Raw genomic sequence first — 19,682 nt, 5'->3', positions numbered from 1 at the left:
CTCTGTTCCAACTGCCTAACATCATCTCTGTTACAACTGCCTAACATCATCACTGTTCCAACTGCCTAACATCATCACTGTTCCAACTGCCTAACATCATCTCTGTTCCAACTGCCTAACATCATCACTGTTCCAACTGCCTAACATAATCTCTGTTCCAACTGCCTAACATCATCACTGTTTCAACTGCCTAACATCATATCTGTTCCAACTGCCTAACATCATCTCTGTTACAACTGCCTAACATCATATCTGTTCCAACTGCCTAACATCATCTCTGTTACAACTGCCTAACATCATCTCTGTTCCAACTGCCTAACATCATCACTGTTTCAACTGCCTAACATCATCTCTGTTCCAACTGCCTAACATCATCACTGTTTCAACTGCCTAACATCATCACTGTTCTAACTGCCTAACATCATCACTGTTCCAACTGCCTAACATAATCTCTGTTCCAACTGCCTAACATCATATCTGTTCCAACTGCCTAACATCATCACTGTTACAACTGCCTAACATCATCTCTGTTCCAACTGCCTAACATCATCTCTGTTCCAACTGCCTAACATCATCACTGTTCCAACTGCCTAACATAATCTCTGTTCCAACTGCCTAACATCATATCTGTTCCAACTGCCTAACATCATCACTGTTACAACTGCCTAACATCATCTCTGTTCCAACTGCCTAACATCATATCTGTTCCAACTGCCTAACATAATCTCTGTTACAACTGCCTAACATCATCTCTGTTCCAACTGCCTAACATCATCACTGTTCCAACTGCCTAACATCATCACTGTTCCAACTGCCTAACATCATCACTGTTCCAACTGCCTAACATCATCTCTGTTCCAACTGCCTAACATCATCACTGTTCCAACTGCCCAACATCATCACTGTTACAACTGCCTAACATCATCTCTGTTCCAACTGCCTAACATCATCACTATTCCAACTGCCTAACATCATCTCTGTTCCAACTGCCTAACATCATCACTGTTCCAACTGCCTAACATCATCACTGTTCCAACTGCCTAACATCATCACTGTTACAACTGCCTAACATCATCTCTGTTACAACTGCCTAACATCATCTCTGTTTCAACTGCCTAACATCATCTTTGTTCCAACTGCCTAACATCATCACTGTTCCAACTGCCTAACATCATCTCTGTTCCAACTGCCTAACATATTCTCTGTTACAACTGCCTAACATCATCTCTGTTCCAACTGCCTAACATATTCTCTGTTACAACTGCCTAACATCATCACTGTTTCAACTGCCGCTGATCTGAATGCCCTCTAGTCACGCCACCTTTCTCTTCTACTGTACTCTCCCTGTTGTTTCTACTCAGGATTCGACCTCGCCACCAACTGTCATTTCCTGTTCCTCACTGCCTCTTTCTGGTTGCCCCTATCCCCCCTCCACCATGCCCATTCTGACCTCCATCCCCACCTGCTTCTTCCTGCTCCTCCTGCCCCTGGTGGTGTCCTCTCTCTGGGTTTCAGTCTCCAGCCAGCAGCCTCTCCTCTTGAAAAACCACACAGGACAGGTTAGTATTATAGACAATGATCATGATCACCATGTAGCTAGGGAGACACTGTAACACGTGCATCTTAACTGTCTCAAGTAGTTGAGGGAGATTTTAACAGAGGAGGAAGCCATTTTTGATGAACATAGAGACACCCCTCCACGGGTCCTTCCATTCTCCCCGCCTCACCTTTCCCAGAAAGCTTTGTTGTCCCGAGATCTTCCTCTTGGCCTCCGCCACTGGTCCCTGGACCCCCCTGCTGTCCTGGAGGCTGTTGCCCACTAACGAGACCCTCCAGCTAGGTACAGGTTCTCTCCTAGCCCCTTGTGGCTCCTGGAGCTCTGGGCATCTCCCATCTGCAGTAGCAGGGCCCGGCCTGCAGGGGGCTCCTCTCCTCATCAGTGCCACACTGGGCATGCTCACATCATCACCTTGCCTCTCCTCCTTGCTCCTGGCTTTCTGAATGGCTTGAAGCTTAGCGGCTGGGCCAGTCGCAGCAGAGTTTGTTGTCGTGTCTTTGGAGGATGGTATCGTTGTATTTACGTCATTGAGTCCTTCGTCGCTGTCATAGCGCCTCTCCTCTTCCTCCTCTGTGGGATCAAGGGATCAATATAATACATTAGAAACTGTCTGGAGATCAGTTGTGGCACGACCATCTCAATCTCAGGCTCTATCTGATGACAGTGTAGAGTAGCTATATCGTAAAATAACTCAGTGGCCTTTACCTTTACCCTTTAGGCAACAAACTATCACACAGCACAGAGAGGCAGTGAAGACACCACATAAACTATCACACAGCACAGAGAGGCAGTGAAGACACCACACAAACTATCACACAGCACAGAGAGGCAGTGAAGACACCACATAAACTATCACACAGCACAGAGAGGCAGTGAAGACACCACACAAACTATCACACAGCACAGAGAGGCAGTGAAGACACCACACAAACTATCACATAGCACAGAGAGGCAGTGAAGACACCACACAAACTATCACACAGCACAGAGAGGCAGTGAAGACACCACACAAACTATCACACAGCACAGAGAGGCAGTGAAGACAAACAGTGTATATATATATATTAATTAATATATATTAATATATATATACACTGTTTGTCTTCACTGCCTCTCTGTATATATATGTATATACTGTAGAACACACTACTATGGTCAGTTGGCCACCCAGAAATCTATGGCCTTTTCAATAACTGCGGTCAAGGAAACCCAATGGTCCTGTCTTTCTCATGGACAGACAAACATCAGTACACACACACAGACACAAATGCAAGCACACACACGCACACACTCATACACACTCACATATCAGATCTTTATTGGCAGCTGTGTGTGGCTGACTAAAGGGGTCGTGTCGGGTGTCGAGACGTTGCTGACACACTTGACATTTACACAACGTTCTCGTCAACACTCTCTCACACACACGTACACACACACACAGGATGTACACAATAGGGCCACATCAATTTGACATTATTGGGGAAGGGGGGACATTGCGTCTCTACTGGTTGGGTTGAGGGGGTGAAGGAGGGGCGACAGGGGTGTGACATTCTAAAAGAGGCGATATTGGGGTTCACGTTACAGTGTGGTTTTGGGGGCAGCATGCCAGTGGGCAGCCATTAACGGTTTTAATGGTGTGACAGACGAGCCGGGAAGTGAGAGGAGGCCACCGTGATGGAAGACATCTCACTCTCTAACAAACACACACACACACAGCCGGGAGACATCTCACTGAGACGTAACTTACCCTGGCCTGAGCACTCGCTGTTGCTCTTCCCCTCGTTCATTTCCTGCTTCACAGAGGCCACACCTCCTCTGCGGAGGACTCTGGTCGAAGGTCCGCCCAGTTTGACCCTTGGTCGACCTCTCCTTCTCCTCACCCCCTGATTGGGCACCCAGTCTTGCTGGTTACTGGATGTATCGGCTGCTGGGTGAACATGGAGAGATGGGTGTGTTAGTGTCAGGGAGTGTATGTGGTACAAGGTTTACGTGTGTTTGTGTTTTACCTGTGTCACTCCCTCTGCAGTTTGCATGGGCTCCAGATCTAGGGTCCCGTCTGCGGCAGTGCATGCTCCCTGACGGTGTACCTCTCTGGGCCACAACCTTCTGCTTCAGCTGGGTCACCCTCCGTGCTAGTCGGGAGCTCAGGCTGGGACGACCTCTCCTCCTCGTGAGGAAGCCATGATTAGTCATCGTCTTCCTCCGCTTCTCTCCGCCCCCTTCTGATTCATAATTCTCCGCCCTGAAAAACACAAAGAAGAGAAAGTTGGATTTTTAGAAAAGATGGAGAGACAAATACACGAAGAAGAGAGAGGTTGGATTTTAGAAACAAACAAACAAACAAAAAACAAAGGAGATCAAAGAAACGGTAACAGGTCATCTGGTCTTTGCCATCTATACCTCTCACAAGAGCTCTTTTACTTTCTCCCGTTTTCTCCTTCTCTCTGTCTAGCCTTTGATGAGTAGAGAGAGAGAGGGGGGTTCCTTTCCAGGGCGGACGCTGTGTTTGGAAGGGAAAGCCTTCTGTCGGTAAACTCTGAAATATCCAAGAGGAGTGTGAATATGAGACCCTGATGAATAACCACAAGAAAAATGGAAAATAGCTGGCAGCTACTGAAAGAAAAACAGAGAGAGAAGGGAGGCAGGAAGGTGAGAGTTGGAGGGAGAAAGAGAGAGAGAGAGACAAGGCAGTCTCAGGGGGAGTCTGTCCATTGACCTAAGCTCCAGGGCTGGATGGATGAACACCTCTATTGAACACCACCACTCCCTGCTCCAGGGCTGGATGGATGAACACCTCTATTGAACACCACCACTCCCTGCTCCAGGGCTGGATGAATGAACACCTCTATTGAACACCACCACTCCCTGCTCCAGGGCTGGATGGATGAACACCTCTATTGAACACCACCACTCCCTGCTCCAGGGCTGGATGAATGAACACCTCTATTGAACACCACTGCTCCACTACCCTCTTTCTCTTTCTATCCACCTCCTCTCAGGTTCTCTCTCTACCACCTCTCTCTCTTTCCCTCCCAGTCTCTGTCTCTCTGTCTCTCTTTTACTCTCTCAAATGCGCACATAGACAAACACACACACACACACACACACACACACACACACACACACACACACACACACACACACACACACACACACACACACACACACACACATCCACACACATCCACACACACTCTGCTATGAGCAGCTGGTGTCTGAGGCAGGTGAATCCTATATTCCCTCAGAGCTCAGCATCTCCCTTCAAGGAAAAGAGAAGGAAGGAGGCGGGAGGGAAGGAGATGGGAGGGAGGGAGAAGGAAGGCAGGGAGGATTAAATGACGGAGGGAGGGAGGAAGAAAGAAGGGAGGCAGGGATGGATGGATGCAGGGAGGGGGAGGGAGGCAGGGAGGAGGAAGAAAGGAGGGAAATAGATAGAGTTGGGGAAGGAGCAAAGGGAGACGGGAGAGGAGAGGATTAAGCAGGGAATGAGTGGAGGAAAGGAGGAGCATGAAAAGAGGAGGGGAAGATAGGATGGGTAATGTGAAACCTGAGAGAAATACTACCTGGTTGAGTTGTTATCTCAGACAGTCAGACAAAAAGAAAGGCAACACTGATCTGCTGAAGTCAGGATCTACAGAGAAGCCAGCTTCCTGCTGAAGTCAGGATCTACAGAGAAGCCAGCTTCCTGCTGAGGTCAGGATCTACAGAGAAGCCAGCTTCCTGCTGAAGTCAGGATCTACAGAGAAGCCAGCTTCCTGCTGAAGTCAGGATCTACAGAGAAGCCAGCTTCCTGCTGAATTCAGGATCTACAGAGAAGCCAGCTTCCTGCTGAAGTCAGGATCTACAGAGAAGCCAGCGTCCTGCTGAAGTCAGGATCTACAGAGAAGCCAGCTTCCTGCTGAAGTCAGGATCTACAGAGAAGCCAGCTTCCTGCTGAAGTCAGGATCTACAGAGAAGCCACCTTCCTGCTGAGGTCAGGATCTACAGAGAAGCCAGCTTCCTGCTGAAGTCAGGATCTACAGAGAAGCCAGCTTCCTGCTGAATTCAGGATCTACAGAGAAGCCAGCTTCCTGCTGAAGTCAGGATCTACAGAGAAGCCAGCTTCCTGCTGAAGTCAGGATCTACAGAGAAGCAAGCTTCCTGCTGAGGTCAGGATCTACAGAGAAGCCAGCTTCCTGCTGAAGTCAGGATCTACAGAGAAGCCACCTTCCTGCTGAAGTCAGGATCTACAGAGAAGCCAGCTTCCTGCTGAAGTCAGGATCTACAGAGAAGCCAGCTTCCTGCTGAAGTCAGGATCTACAGAGAAGCAAGCTTCCTGCTGAGGTCAGGATCTACAGAGAAGCCAGCTTCCTGCTGAAGTCAGGATCTACAGAGAAGCCAGCTTCCTGCTGAAGTCAGGATCTACAGAGAAGCAAGCTTCCTGCTGAGGTCAGGATCTACAGAGAAGCCAGCTTCCTGCTGAAGTCAGGATCTACAGAGAAGCCACCTTCCTGCTGAAGTCAGGATCTACAGAGAAGCCACCTTCCTGCTGAAGTCAGGATCTACAGAGAAGCCAGCTTCCTGCTGAGGTCAGGATCTACAGAGAAGCCAGCTTCCTGCTGAAGTCAGGATCTACAGAGAAGCCAGCTTCCTGCTGAAGTCAGGATCTACAGAGAAGCCAGCTTCCTGCTGAAGTCAGGATCTACAGAGAAGCCAGCTTCCTGCTGAAGTCAGGATCTACAGAGAAGCCAGCTTCCTGCTGAAGTCAGGATCTACAGAGAAGCCAGCTTCCTGAACCCCCCTAAACTCCTCCTAACAAACTGCCACATCACTAAAACCTTGGGTTGCAAAATTCCGGGAACCATCAATAAATTCCCTGGTTTTCCTGAAATCCCGGTTGGAGGATTCCTGGAATCCGTACGGAATAAGCAGGAAATCCAGGGAATTTATTGAAAGTTTCCGGAATTTTGCAACCCTACCCATCCCACACATCAACTCTCCATGGCCCAGCCCTAACCTGTCTGTCACCATCACCCCCTGACCTCTCCTTTCAACCTTTGACCCCCAGTCAGTCCCTAAGCCCCAGCGATAGCCCTCAGTCACATCCTCACTGGAAGGAGAGTATGTGAAGAGGGGACAAGGGCAGTTGGTTGATGTAGAATGATGTAAAATCAACAGAGAATGTAATTACTATAACAACAGCCTTCCCCTTTTTCCTCTCTCCAACACCGATACCAACAAGTACTGCCACCAAGAGACCAGTTGCTAGAGAAACTCTCTCTCTCTCTCTCTCACACTCTGTCTCTCTCTCAAAGATTAAGGAATACACTAATGATACTACACGCATTAATTAATTAATAAAAAAATACACCCTGTCACATACCAGCCAGCTCCAGTAATTAAACAAATATGGGATGTGTGTGTTGTGTGTGTGTGTGTGTGTCATCTGTGGGTTTGTGTGTGTGTTGTCATTTTTCATTAGTGTGTTGTAATCACTGTGGTAACCGTGATAAACGTTGTGCTTGTTTAATCAGTTTATCACGCTATCATAGGTGGAGCACAGCCAGAAAACACATCCATCAATATGATGACCTAACACTGGAATTTAACACTGTGTAGGGCATTAGGGGATTTGCTTTGTAATGGTGTGTGTGTGTGTGTGTGTGTGTGTGTGTGTGTGTGTGTGTGTGTGTGTGTGTGTGTGTGTGTGTGTGTGTGTGTGTGTGTGTGTGTGTGTGTGTGTGTGTGTGTGTGTAAGAAGAGGGGGTTGTAGAGTCATTCATCACTGTGATAAGTCTACATGGGGACTTTGTCCATATTAATATGTGCTGAGGGTGAGAGGGGGTCAGGACATGATCAATGGAGTGATAAATATGGTGTGCATGTGTGCGTGTGTAAGAGAGAGAGAGAGAGGCAGCAGTTCCTCTTATAAAGAAGCTCAACAGGGTTCATCTCAGGCAACAATATTTCTATGAGTCCTATATATAAGGAAAAACCAAGATGGCGTCGTACTGGATGGCTGTCGTTTTACGAGCTCTGACCCAAGACAGCTTTTCTGTGATTATTTTGTTCTTTATTTTGACTCTATTTCCTGTAATGTATCCTCTATTATTTCTTACAACCGACAAGAACTTTGAACATCAGATCGGCAGTTACTTACCCCAGTTCCGGCTTCTACTTCGACTCATCTATCCGAGCTAACCATCTCAGTCACCTGCTTCAATAGAAAATGCATCAGCGACGTTGTACCTACGGTGAAGGTTCGCCGCTTCCCCAATCAAAAGCCCTGGATTAACACCAAGTTGGTGCTAAACTAAAGGACAGGACTACCACACACAGAGCTATCGTGGACAACTCGAGTCTACGGCCGAAGACAGGAATAAGTACAAGAAGGCCCGCTATGACCTCCACAGAGTCATCAAACGAGTAAAAGGACAATATAGGAATAAGGTGAAATCAAATTACACAGGCTCTGACACCTGCCACATGTGGCAGGGGCTACAGTCTACTACGGATTACAAAGGAAGATCCAACCATGATCTGCCCAATGATGCCTCTCTACCAGACAAACTCAATGCATTTTATGCACGCTTTGACAACAACATTGATCCTGGCGTGAAGGCCGTCACACCTTTAGGGTCATTAATCAGGGCAACACCAGCAAGGCCACGGGCCCCGACGGTATTCCAGGGTGCGTTCTCAGAGCATGCGCAGAACAGCTTGCAGGCATATTCACGGTAATTTTCAACCTCTCCTTGTCCCAGTCTGTAATCCCCACATGTTTTAAAATGACCACAATCAAGGCTTCATGCCACAATGATTACTGCCCTGTAGCACTCACTTCTGTAATCATGAAGTGCTTTGAGAGGCTGGTTATGGCTCACATTAACTCCACCATCCCAGATACCTTAGACCCACTCTAATTTGCATACCACCCCAACAGATCCATAGATGACGCAATCTCAATTGCTCTCCACACTGCACTCAACCACCTAGACAAGATGAATAACTATGTGAGAATGCTGTTCATTGACAACAACTCGTCACCAAGCTTAGGACTCTGGGTCTGAACACCTCCCTCTGCAATTGGACCCTGGACTTCGTGACGGGCCAACCTGAGGTGGTGAGGGTAGGCAACATCACTTCCACCACACTGGCCCTTAACACAGGAGCCCCACAGGGGTGTGTGCTTAGTCCCCTCCTGTACTCCTTATTCAACCACGATTGTGTGGCCACGCACGACTCCAACACCATTATCAAGTTCCCTGACGACACGACAGTAGTAGGCCTGATCATCGGCAACGATGAATCAGCCGAGAGGGAGGAGGTCAGTGACCTGGCAGTGTGGTGCCGGAGCAACAACTTCACCATCAACGTCAGCAAGACCAAGGAGCTGATCGTGGACTACAGAAAACGTAGGAGCGAGCATGTCCCCATCCACACCAACAGGGCGACAGTAGAGCATGTAAACAGCTTCATGTTCCTCTAATCACTAAAGACTTAAAGTGGTCCAAACACACACACAGTCATGAAGAAGGCACGACAGTGCCTCTTCCCTCTGAGGAGGTTGAACAAGTTTGGCGTGGGCCCTCAAATCCTTAAAAGGTTCTACAGCTGTACAATTGAGAGTGTATTGACTGGCTGCATCATTGCTTGGTATGGCAACAGCACCGCCCTCGATCGCATGGCGCTACAGAGGGTTGTGAGGACAGCCCAGTACATCACCGGGACCGAGCTCCCTGCCATCCAGGACCTCTATATCAGGTGATGTGAAAAGAAGGCCGGAAAATCGTCCATGACCCCAACCACCCAAGCCATAGACTATATTCTCTGTTGCTGCACGGCAAGAGGTACCGGTGCATCAAGTCTGACACCAACAGGCTCTTGAACAGCTTCTGTCTACAAGCAATACAACTGATAAATAGCTAACAAAATAGCTACATGGACCGAGTTTACCTTGTATCTTTATTGACCTTTAATTTCAATATTTGCACTCTCTATGCACATTCACAAGGCCCTAAATACTCACACACACAGTGTCACTCCAACACACACACACACACACACAGTCCACACACACACTGTCACTCACTCCATCATCTGCTCACTCACACATAATATGCACAGACATTTATACTGACTCCACAGACCCACACACCCACTAACATACAAGCTGCTGCTACTCTGTTTATCATATATCCTGTTGCCTAATCGCCCTATATCTACTTCCATCACTCCAGTATGCCTGCAAATGTACATATGTTATTTGAACTGACTTTTCAAATATGTCCTGTATATAGTATGCTTAGTTACTTACTTTATATTTCATATTTCTTATTCTTATTTCTCGTGTGTTTTTTTCTAGTAATACATTGTTATTGATTATTGCATTGTTGGGTTTTGAGTTTGCAAGAAAGGGATTTCACTGTATTTGTGCATGTGACATTAAAACTTGAAACTTGTATACGTGAATAAATTGATAGGAGAATCCCTGCGGAGACACTCGCCTAAGTCTCTTGGGGCCGTCTGAGGCGCTGGGACTGGAGATAGACTTGCGTTTCCTGGGGCGACCGGGCCCTCTGCGAGCAGGGCTGTGAGAGGTCTCTGCTTTCTGGCGGTCATGTTTTCTCTGCAGCTTTGTCAGTTCTCTCTGTTTCTCTTTGTAACGTCTCTGGATCTCCGCTAGCTGGACTCGTATCGCTAGCTCCGCTCCATCCACCGTCTCCATGACACCCTTCACCGGACACATCTGCAGACAGATAGACATGAAGTATATAGTAGATTGTAAATGGACAGTACTGTGTGATGGTACATAGAAAATGTAGCTTGTGTATCTGTGTGTATATACAGTACAGTTATATACTGTGTATCTATGTATATACTGTACAGTGTATACTGTATATCTGTGTATATATATATATAGTACAGTTATATACTGTGTTTTAACATGTATGTACAGTACCGTTATATACTGTGTATCTGTGTAGCCTAGTGGTTAGCGGCAGCGTAGCCTAGTGGTTAGAGCGTTGGACTAGTAACCGAAAGGTTGCAAGATCGAATTCCCGAGCTGACATTTGTTCTTAACTTCTTATGGCTGGGTGCAATATTGAGTAGCTTAGATGAATAAGGTGCCCAGAGTAAACTGCCTGCTACTCAGGCCCAGAAGCTAAGATATGCATATTATTAGTAGATTTGGATGGAAAACACTCTGAAGTTTCTAAAACTGTTTGATTGATGTCTGTGAGTATAACAGAACTCATATGGCAGGCAAAAACCTGAGAACAAAATCCAAACAGGAAGTGGGAAATCTGAGGTTTGTAGGTTTGCCTATCCAATATACAGTGTCTATGGGGTCATATTGCACTTCCTAAGGCTTCCACTAGATGTCAACAGTCTGTAGAACCTTGTTTCAGGCTTCTACTGTGAAGGATGAGGGTATGAGAGCTGTTTCAACCAGGTGTCTGGCAGAGTGCCATGAGCTCACTCAGGCGCGCCCCCATGAGAGGTAGCTGCGTTCCTTTTCGTTTCTAAAGACAAAGGAATTCTCCGGTTAAAACATTATTGAAGATTTATGTTAAGCATCTCCAATCCAAAATAAATCTAGAATCGGCTTCCTATATCGCAACAAAGCATCCTTCACTCATGCTGCCAAACATGCCCTCGTAAAACTGACCATCCTACCGATCCTCGACTTCGGTGATGTCATCTATAAAATAGCCTCCAACACTCTACTCGACAAACTGGATGCAGTCTATCACAGTGCCATCCGTTTTGTCACCAAAGCCCCATACACTACCCACTATTGCGACCTGTACGCTCTCGTTGGTTGGCCCTCGCTTCATACTCGTCGCCAAACCCACTGGCTACAGGTTATCTACAAGTCTCTGCTAGGTAAAGCCCCGCCTTATCTCAGCTCACTGGTCACCATAACAGCACCCACTCGTAGCACGCGCTCCAGCAGGCATATCTCACTGGTTACCCCCACAGCCAATTCCTACTTTGGTCGTCTTTCCTTCAAGTTCTCTGCTGCCCATGACTGGAACGAACTGCAAATATCTCTGAAGCTGGAAACACTTATCTCCCTCACTAGCTTTAAGCACCAGCTGTCAGAGCAGCTCACAGATTACTGCACCTGTACATAGCCCATCTATAATACTGCCCAAACAACTACCTCTTCCCCTACTGTATTTATTTATTTATTTTGCTCCTTTGCACCCCATTATTTCTATTTCTACTTTGCACATTCTTCCACTGCAAATCTACCATTCTAGTGTTTTACTCGCTATATTGTATTTACCTCGCTGTCACGTTCCTGACCTTATTTGCCTTTATTTTACTTTGTTTAGTTGGTCAGGACGTGAGCTGGGTGGGTAGTCTATGTTATGTGTTTCTATGTTTAGGTTCATTGGTAATTAGCCTTATATGGTTCTCAATCAGGGACAGGTGTTTGACGTTTCCTCTGATTGAGAACCATATAAAGGTAGGCTGTTCACACTGTTTGTTTGTGGGTGATTGTCTTCCGTGTCTGTGTATGTCGCACCACACGGGACTGTTTTGTTTTCGTTCGTGTATGTAGTCTGTTCCTGTTCGTGCGTTCTTAGTGTTTATGTAAGTTCACATGTTCAGGTCTGTCTACGTCGTTTTGTTGTTTTGAGTTTATTCAAGTGTTCATCGTGTTTCGTCTTGTTATAATAAATCATTATGGATTCAACCTACGCTGCATTTTGGTCCGACCCTTACTCCTCCTCCTTGTCCGAGGAGGAGGCATTAGACGGGCGTTACAGAATCACCCACCAACCTAGGACCAAGCGGCGTGGGAGAGAGCAACAGCGATCGCAGGATTCATGGACATGGGAGGAAATATTGGACGGAAAAGGTCCATGGGCACAGCCAGGAGAATATTGCCGCCCTCGTGAAGAGCTGGAGGCAGCTAAAGCCGAGAGGCGGTGGTATGAGGAGGCAGCACGGAAGCGAGGCTGGAAACCGGTGAGTCAAGCCCAAAAATTTATTGGGGGGAGGCTACAAGGGAGTGTGGCGAAGTCAGGTAGGAGACCTGCGCCAACTCCCCGAGCTTACCGTGGAGAGCGAGTGTACGGGCAGACACCGTGTTATGCGGTAGAGCGCACGGTGTCTCCTGTACGTGTGCATAGCCCGGTGCGGGTTATTCCACCTCCCCGCACAGGCAGGGCTAGATTGAGTATTGAGCCGGATGTCATGAAGCCGGCCCAACGCATCTGGCCACCAGTGCGTCTCCTCGGGCCGGCATACATGGCACCAGCCTTACGCATGGTGTCCCCGGTTCGCATACACAGCCCAGTGCGGGTTATTCCACCTCCCCGCATTGGGCGGGCTACGGGGAGCATACAACCAGGTAAGGTTGGGCAGGCTCAGTGCTCAAGGGAGCCAGTACGCCTGCATGGTCCGGTATATCCGGCGCCACGTCCCCGCCCCAGCCCAGTACCACCAGTGCCGGCACCACGCACCAAGCCTCCTGTGTGTCTCCAGAGCCCTGTTCCTCCTCCACGCACTAGCCCTATGGTGCGTGTCTCCTGCCCATTACCCCCAGTGCCTCCACCACGCACTAAGACTCCTGTGCGCCTCCAGAGTCCTGTGCGTCCTGTTGCTGCTCCCCGCACTAGCCTGAAGGTGCGTGTCCTTAGCCCGGTACCTCCAGTTCCGGCACCACGCACTAGGCCTACAGTGCGCCTCAGCCGGCCAGAGTCTGCCGTCTGCCCAGCGGCGCCTGAACTGCCCGTCTGCCCAACGGCGCCTGAACTGCCCATCTGCCCAACGGCGCCTGAACTGCCCGTCTGCCCAACGCCGTCTGAAATGTCTGTCTGCCAAGCGCCGCATGAACTGCCCGTCTGTACTGAGCCTTCAAAGCCGCCCGTCTGTACTGAGCCTGCAAAGCCGCCCGTCTGTACTGAGCCTTCAAAGCCGCCCGTCTGTCATGAGCCTTCAGAGCCATCTGCCAGACAGGAGCCGCTAGAGCCGTCCGCCAGACAGGAGCTGCCAGAGCCGTCCGCCAGACAGGAGCCGCCAGAGCCTTCCGCCAGACAGGAACAGCCAGAGCCTTCCGCCAGACAGGAGCAGCCAGAGCCGCCAGCCAGCCATGAGCAGCCAGAGCCGCCAGCCAGCTATGAGCAGTCAGAGCCGCCAGCCAGCCATGAGCAGCCAGAGCCGCCAGCCAGCCATGAGCAGCAAGAGCCGCCAGCCAGCCATGAGCAGCAAGAGCCGCCAGCCAGCCATGAGCAGCAAGAGCCGCCAGCCAGCCATGAGCAGCAAGAGCCGCCAGCCAGCCATGAGCCGCCAGCCAGCCATGAGCAGCCAGAGCCGCCAGCCAGCCATGAGCAGCCAGAGCCGCCAGCCAGCCATGAGCAGCAAGAGCCGCCAGCCAGCCATGAGCAGCAAGAGCCGCCAGCCAGCCATGAGCAGCAAGAGCCGCCAGCCAGCCATGAGCAGCAAGAGCCGCCAGCCAGCCATGAGCCGCCAGCCAGCCATGAGCAGCCAGAGCCGCCAGCCAGCCATGAGCAGCCAGAGCCGCCAGCCAGCCATGAGCAGCCAGAGCCGCCAGCCAGCCATGAGCAGCCAGAGCCGCCAGCCAGCCATGAGCAGCCAGAGCCGCCAGCCAGCCATGAGCAGCCAGAGCCGCCAGCCAGCCATGAGCAGCCAGAGCCGCCAGAGCCAGCCATGAGCCGCCAGAGCCAGCCAGCCAGGATCCGCCAGAGCCAGTCAGCCAGGATCCGCCAGAGCCGTCAGTCAGCCAGGATCCGCCAGAGCTGTCCTACAGTCATGAGCTGCCCTACAGTCATGAGCTGCCCTACAGTCATGAGCTGCCCTACAGTCATGAGCTGCCCTACAGTCATGAGCTGCCCTACAGTCCGGAGCTGCCACTCAGTCCGGAGCTGCCACTCAGTCCGGAGCTGCCACTCAGTCCGGAGCTGCCACTCAGTCCGGAGCTGCCACGCAGTCCGGAGCTGCCATTAGTCCGGAGTTGCCTCTCTGTCCGGAGTTGCCCCTCTGTCCGGTGTTGCCCCTCTGTCCTGAGCTACCTCTCTGTCCTGAGCTACCTCTCTGTCCTGAGCTACCTCTCTGTCCTGAGCTACCTCTCTGTCCTGAGCTACCCCTCTATCCTGAGCTACCTCTCTGTCCTGAGCTACCTCTCTGTCCTGAGTTGTCTATATTTAGGAGGGGCTTTGGTGAAGGTTCATGGACCATGGTCGGGGGCGAGGGTCGCCACTCAAGGGACGCTAAGGAGGGGGACAAAGACAATGGTGGAGTGGTGTCCTCGTCCTGCGCCGGAGCCGCCACCGCGGACAGATGCCCACCCAGACCCTCCCCTTGAGGTTCAGTTATGCGGCCGGAGTCCGCATCTTGGGGGGGGGGGTACTGTCACGTTCCTGACCTTATTTGCCTTTATTTTACTTTGTTTAGTTGGTCAGGACGTGAGCTGGGTGGGTAGTCTATGTTATGTGTTTCTATGTTTAGGTTCATTGGTAATTAGCCTTATATGGTTCTCAATCAGGGACAGGTGTTTGACGTTTCCTCTGATTGAGAACCATATAAAGGTAGGCTGTTCACACTGTTTGTTTGTGGGTGATTGTCTTCCGTGTCTGTGTATGTCGCACCACACGGGACTGTTTTGTTTTCGTTCGTGTATGTAGTCTGTTCCTGTTCGTGCGTTCTTAGTGTTTATGTAAGTTCACATGTTCAGGTCTGTCTACGTCGTTTTGTTGTTTTGAGTTTATTCAAGTGTTCATCGTGTTTCGTCTTGTTATAATAAATCATTATGGATTCAACCTACGCTGCATTTTGGTCCGACCCTTACTCCTCCTCCTCGTCCGAGGAGGAGGCATTACACGAGCGTTACACTCGCCACCATGTCCTTTTTTGCCTTTACCTCCCTTATCTCACCTCATTTGCTCATTGTCACACCTCATTGTATATAGACTTATTTTTCTACTGTATTATTGACTGTATGTTTTGTTTATTCCATGTGTAACTCTGTGTTGTTGTATGTGTCGAATTGCTATGCTTTATCTTGGCCAGGTCGCAGTTGCAAATGAGTACTTGTTCTCAACTAGCCTACCTGGTTAAATAAAGGTGAAATATATATATTTTTAAAGGTAAGTGAATATTTATAATGCTATTTCTGACTTCTGTTGACTCCACAACATGACGGGTACCTGTATGGCTTGTTTTTGTGTCTGAGCGCCGTACTCAGATTATTGCATGGTGTGCTTTTTCCGTAAAGTTTTTTTTAAATCTGACACAGCGGTTGCATTAAAGAGAAGTTTATCTAAAGTTCCATGTTAAACACTTGTATATTTTATCAATGTTTATTATGAGTATTTCTGTAAATTGATGTGGCTCTCTGCAAAATCACTGGATGTTTTGCAGGCAAAACATTACTGAACATAACGCGCCAATGTAAACTAAGATTTTTGGATATAAATATGAACTTTATCGAACAAAACATACATGTATTGTGTAACATGAAGTCCTATGAGTGTCATCTGATGAAGATCATCAAAGGTTAGTGATTAATTTTATCTGTATTTCTGCTTTTTGTGACTCCTCTCTTTGGCTGGAAAAATGGCTGTGTTTTTCTGTGACTAGGTACTGACCTAACAAAATCAGATGGTGTGCTTTCGTCGTAAAGCCTTTTTGAAATCGTACACTGTGGTGGGATTAACAACAAGTTTATCTTTAAAATGGTGTAAAATACTTGTATGTTTGAGGAATTTTAATTATGAGATTTCTGTTCTTTGAATTTGGCGCCCTGCACTTTCACTGGCTGTTGTCAAGTCGATCCCGTTAACGGGATCTCAGCCGATCTCAGCCGTAAGAAGTTAACTGACTTGCCTAGTTAAATAAATAAAATAAAAAATACAGTACACTACCGTTATATACTGTGTATTTATACACTACCGTTATATACTGTGTATCTGTGTGTATATATACAGTACAGTTATATACTGTGTATCTGTGTATATATTTATATTTATATATATATATATATATAGTACAGTTATATACTGTATATATATACAGTACCGTTATATACTGTGTATATATAGTACAATTATTTACTGTGTATCTGTGTATATACAGTTATATACTGTGTATCTGTGTATATACAGCACAGTTATATACTGTGTAGCTGTGTATATACAGTACAGTTATATACTGTGTTTCTGTGTATATACAGTACAGTTATATTCTGTACATGTGCATTATATGTTTGAGTAAACAAGTGTGTATACCTACAGGACTGTCTGTGTGTGCAGATTTGAGTGTGTGTGTTCAGTTCTGTATGTGTATGGAAAGTTCTATGTGTGTTTAGGCATACACACATACCGGCTCGTGGCGAGGCGTCCAGCTGCATTTCCGCCGCAGGTTGAAGGTCCTCCTGACGGGACAGTGCTTCCCCTCCCCCCTCCCTGGAGCTCCTCCCCCAAGCTCCAGACTGCGAGCCGCAGCCAGGGTCGCCAGGCTACTAAGGTCAAAGGTCAAAACGTCCTCTCCTGAGGAGAGAGAGAAGATAATGACATTATTTTTTACTATTGCCACCCCCTAAACAAGTGATTGGCAAACAAGGTGAATGTTAGCTAAGTTATAGCATTCAGACACAGACAGACAGACAGACAGACAGACAGACAGACAGACAGACACACACAGACAGACACACACAGACAGACACACACAGACAGACACACACAGACACACACAGACACACACACAGACACACACACAGACACACACACAGACACACACACAGACACACACAGACACACACAGACACACACAGACACACACAGACACACACAGACACACACAGACACACACACACACACACAGACACACACACACACACACACACACACACACACACACACACACACACACACACACACACACACCGGCTGAGTGAGAGGGAAAGAGGTGGACAGACGGAGAGAAAGAAGGAGGGAGAGTGCTAAAGGAGTGCTGTCTCTCCATCTATCACTGTCATTAACTCTGTCATTGTCACCGCCTGCAGATCAACTAGAATATTCATGAGGGACCAGCCAGCCCACACACACACACACACACACACACACACCGGTTCATTTCGCCGAGCTGCAGAGACAGTCAAATTGCTGCGCACAAGAGAAAAGTAGAGGGAGAGAGAGGATGATAGAGACAAAGGGAGGGAGGGAGGCGGAGAAGGGAGAACGAGGCAGAGGAGAAATAGGTGGAGAAGGGAAGATAAGGCAGAAGAGAAAGGAGGACGAGAAGGGAGGACAAGGTAGAGGAGGAGGAGAAGGGAAGATGAGGCAGAGGAGGAGGAGGAAGAGAAAGGGGGACGAGGTAGAGGAGAAGGAGGAGGAGAAGGGAGGACAAGGTAGAGGAGAAGGAGGAGGAGAAGGGAGGACAAGGTAGAGGAGAAAGAGGAGGAGAAGAGAGGACAAGGTAGAGGAGAAGGAGGAGAAGGGAAGATGAGGCAGAGGAGAAAGAGGAGGAGAAGAGAGGACAAGGTAGAGGAGAAGGAGGAGTAGAAGCAATAAGAGGCTAAGTATGAATTTATTGTCCTACATCTCCTCATTACTGACATGGACACAAACCAATTTTGTGTCCATGTCAGAGAGAGAGATTGAGAGAGAGAGAGATTGTAAATACAACCCATATTTATGTTTATTTATTTTCCCTTTTGTACTTTAACTATTTGCACATAATATGACATTGGAAATGTCTTTATTATTTTGGAATTTTGTGAGTGTAATGTGTACTGTACATTTTTTTTATTGTTTATTTCACTTTTGTTTATTATCTATTTCACTTGCTTTAGTAAACATATGCCAATAAAGTCCTTACATTGAAAAAAGAGAAAGAGAAAGAGAGAGGGGGAGAGAGAGGGGGGGAGAGGGGGAGAGGGCATAGCAAGAGAAAGAAGGAGAAGGCGAGTGAGCAAGAGACATTTAGACCAGTCGACAGAGCAGAAGAGAAGAGAGAGATGGATGATAGAAGAACAAGAGAGAGAAAGGGGTGTGTCTGCTTGGCCAATAAGGAGCAGTGTCTGGCTTTACTACTGACCCACTCACAGCTGGACCACTGGAGCTGAACGGCTATTCACTTACAATATTACAAAGCTGTGTGTAAGCTCAAACCATAGAACAGGCAGGGCACACATAATATATTAAAAGAGAGGAAGGCTGGGAGAAGGAACTGAAAGTAAGGGATGGAGAGAACGCGTGTGAGTGAGATGGAAAGTGAGAAAGAGTGGGATAAAGAGAGAGTTAATTAAATAATTAATTAACCAATACCCTCAGAGAGAGAGAGAGAGAGACACAGAGAGAGAGACAGAGAGAGAGAGACAGGAAGGAAGGAAGGAAGGAAGGAAGGAAGGAAGGAAGGAAGGAAGGAAGGAAGGAAGGAAGGAAGGAAGGAAGGAAGGAAGGAAGGAAGGAAGGAAGGAAGGAAGGAAGGAAGGAAGGAAGGAAGGAAGGAAGGAAGGAAATAAGGTAGAATGTATCTTGTCCTGGTTGGTAGAGGACAGCGGAGTCTCGTCTGTCAGATCTCTGGGCCAATGAGAGGCTCTGGTTACCCCTGACTGGATGACATCACCGCTGACATCAACAGGCCTAGTTTAGCCGCCCCGAGGAAGGCCGCCACAGATTAGTACCTTCCGCCCGCCCTCCCGCCACACACAACGCTGTGCCGCACCTAATCATTATTTGCACTTAATTCTGTCATCAGGAAGGAATTACACAGAACATTACATGGCTTTTATAAATGACAAGAAGAAACAAGGACAAATGGAGAAAAGCGCAGCCAGTGTGGTTCGTCTGGGATAACTTAACAGTTTATACACACGCACACACAAGTGTAAATAAAAACATGTTCTCTCAGGGGGACAAGGGGAAAATATGAATTGTTTAAATTAGAACTGTTTTAAACAAGAACTTCTAATTAGTCAAGCTACACTCCAGAGCCTGAGGGAGGGAGAGATGGAGGGAGAGAGGGATGGAGAGATGGACTGAGGGAGGGAGGGAGAGATGGAGGGAGGGAGGGATGGAGATATGGACTGAGGGAGGGAGGGAGAGATGGAGGGATGGAGGGAGGGAGAGATGGAGGGAGGGAGAGATGGAGGGAGGGATGAGAC

At 48.2% G+C, this 19,682-nt stretch overlaps 1 protein-coding gene across 1 annotated transcript in view; it reads right to left on the bottom strand.

Moving 5' to 3' along the window:
- Positions 1-1,405: 1,405 nt before the first annotated feature.
- The window catches only part of LOC120045996 (BAH and coiled-coil domain-containing protein 1-like), a 63,802-nt gene continuing 45,525 nt past the window's right edge, over positions 1,406-19,682 (bottom strand). The window contains exons 12-17 of the mRNA XM_038990913.1: positions 16,898-17,064; positions 10,045-10,286; positions 3,565-3,800; positions 3,306-3,485; positions 1,728-2,128; positions 1,406-1,537 (exon numbers count right to left, since the gene is read on the bottom strand). Of these exons, the coding sequence (XP_038846841.1) occupies positions 1,421-1,537; positions 1,728-2,128; positions 3,306-3,485; positions 3,565-3,800; positions 10,045-10,286; positions 16,898-17,064 (1,343 nt within the window). The 3' untranslated portion in view covers positions 1,406-1,420. The remainder of the gene's footprint in view (positions 1,538-1,727; positions 2,129-3,305; positions 3,486-3,564; positions 3,801-10,044; positions 10,287-16,897; positions 17,065-19,682) is intronic.

This window comes from Salvelinus namaycush, chromosome 4, assembly GCF_016432855.1.
Source record: "Salvelinus namaycush isolate Seneca chromosome 4, SaNama_1.0, whole genome shotgun sequence".
Classification (NCBI taxonomy): domain Eukaryota; kingdom Metazoa; phylum Chordata; class Actinopteri; order Salmoniformes; family Salmonidae; genus Salvelinus; species Salvelinus namaycush.
This window is presented reverse-complemented; position numbering and strand designations above follow the sequence as displayed.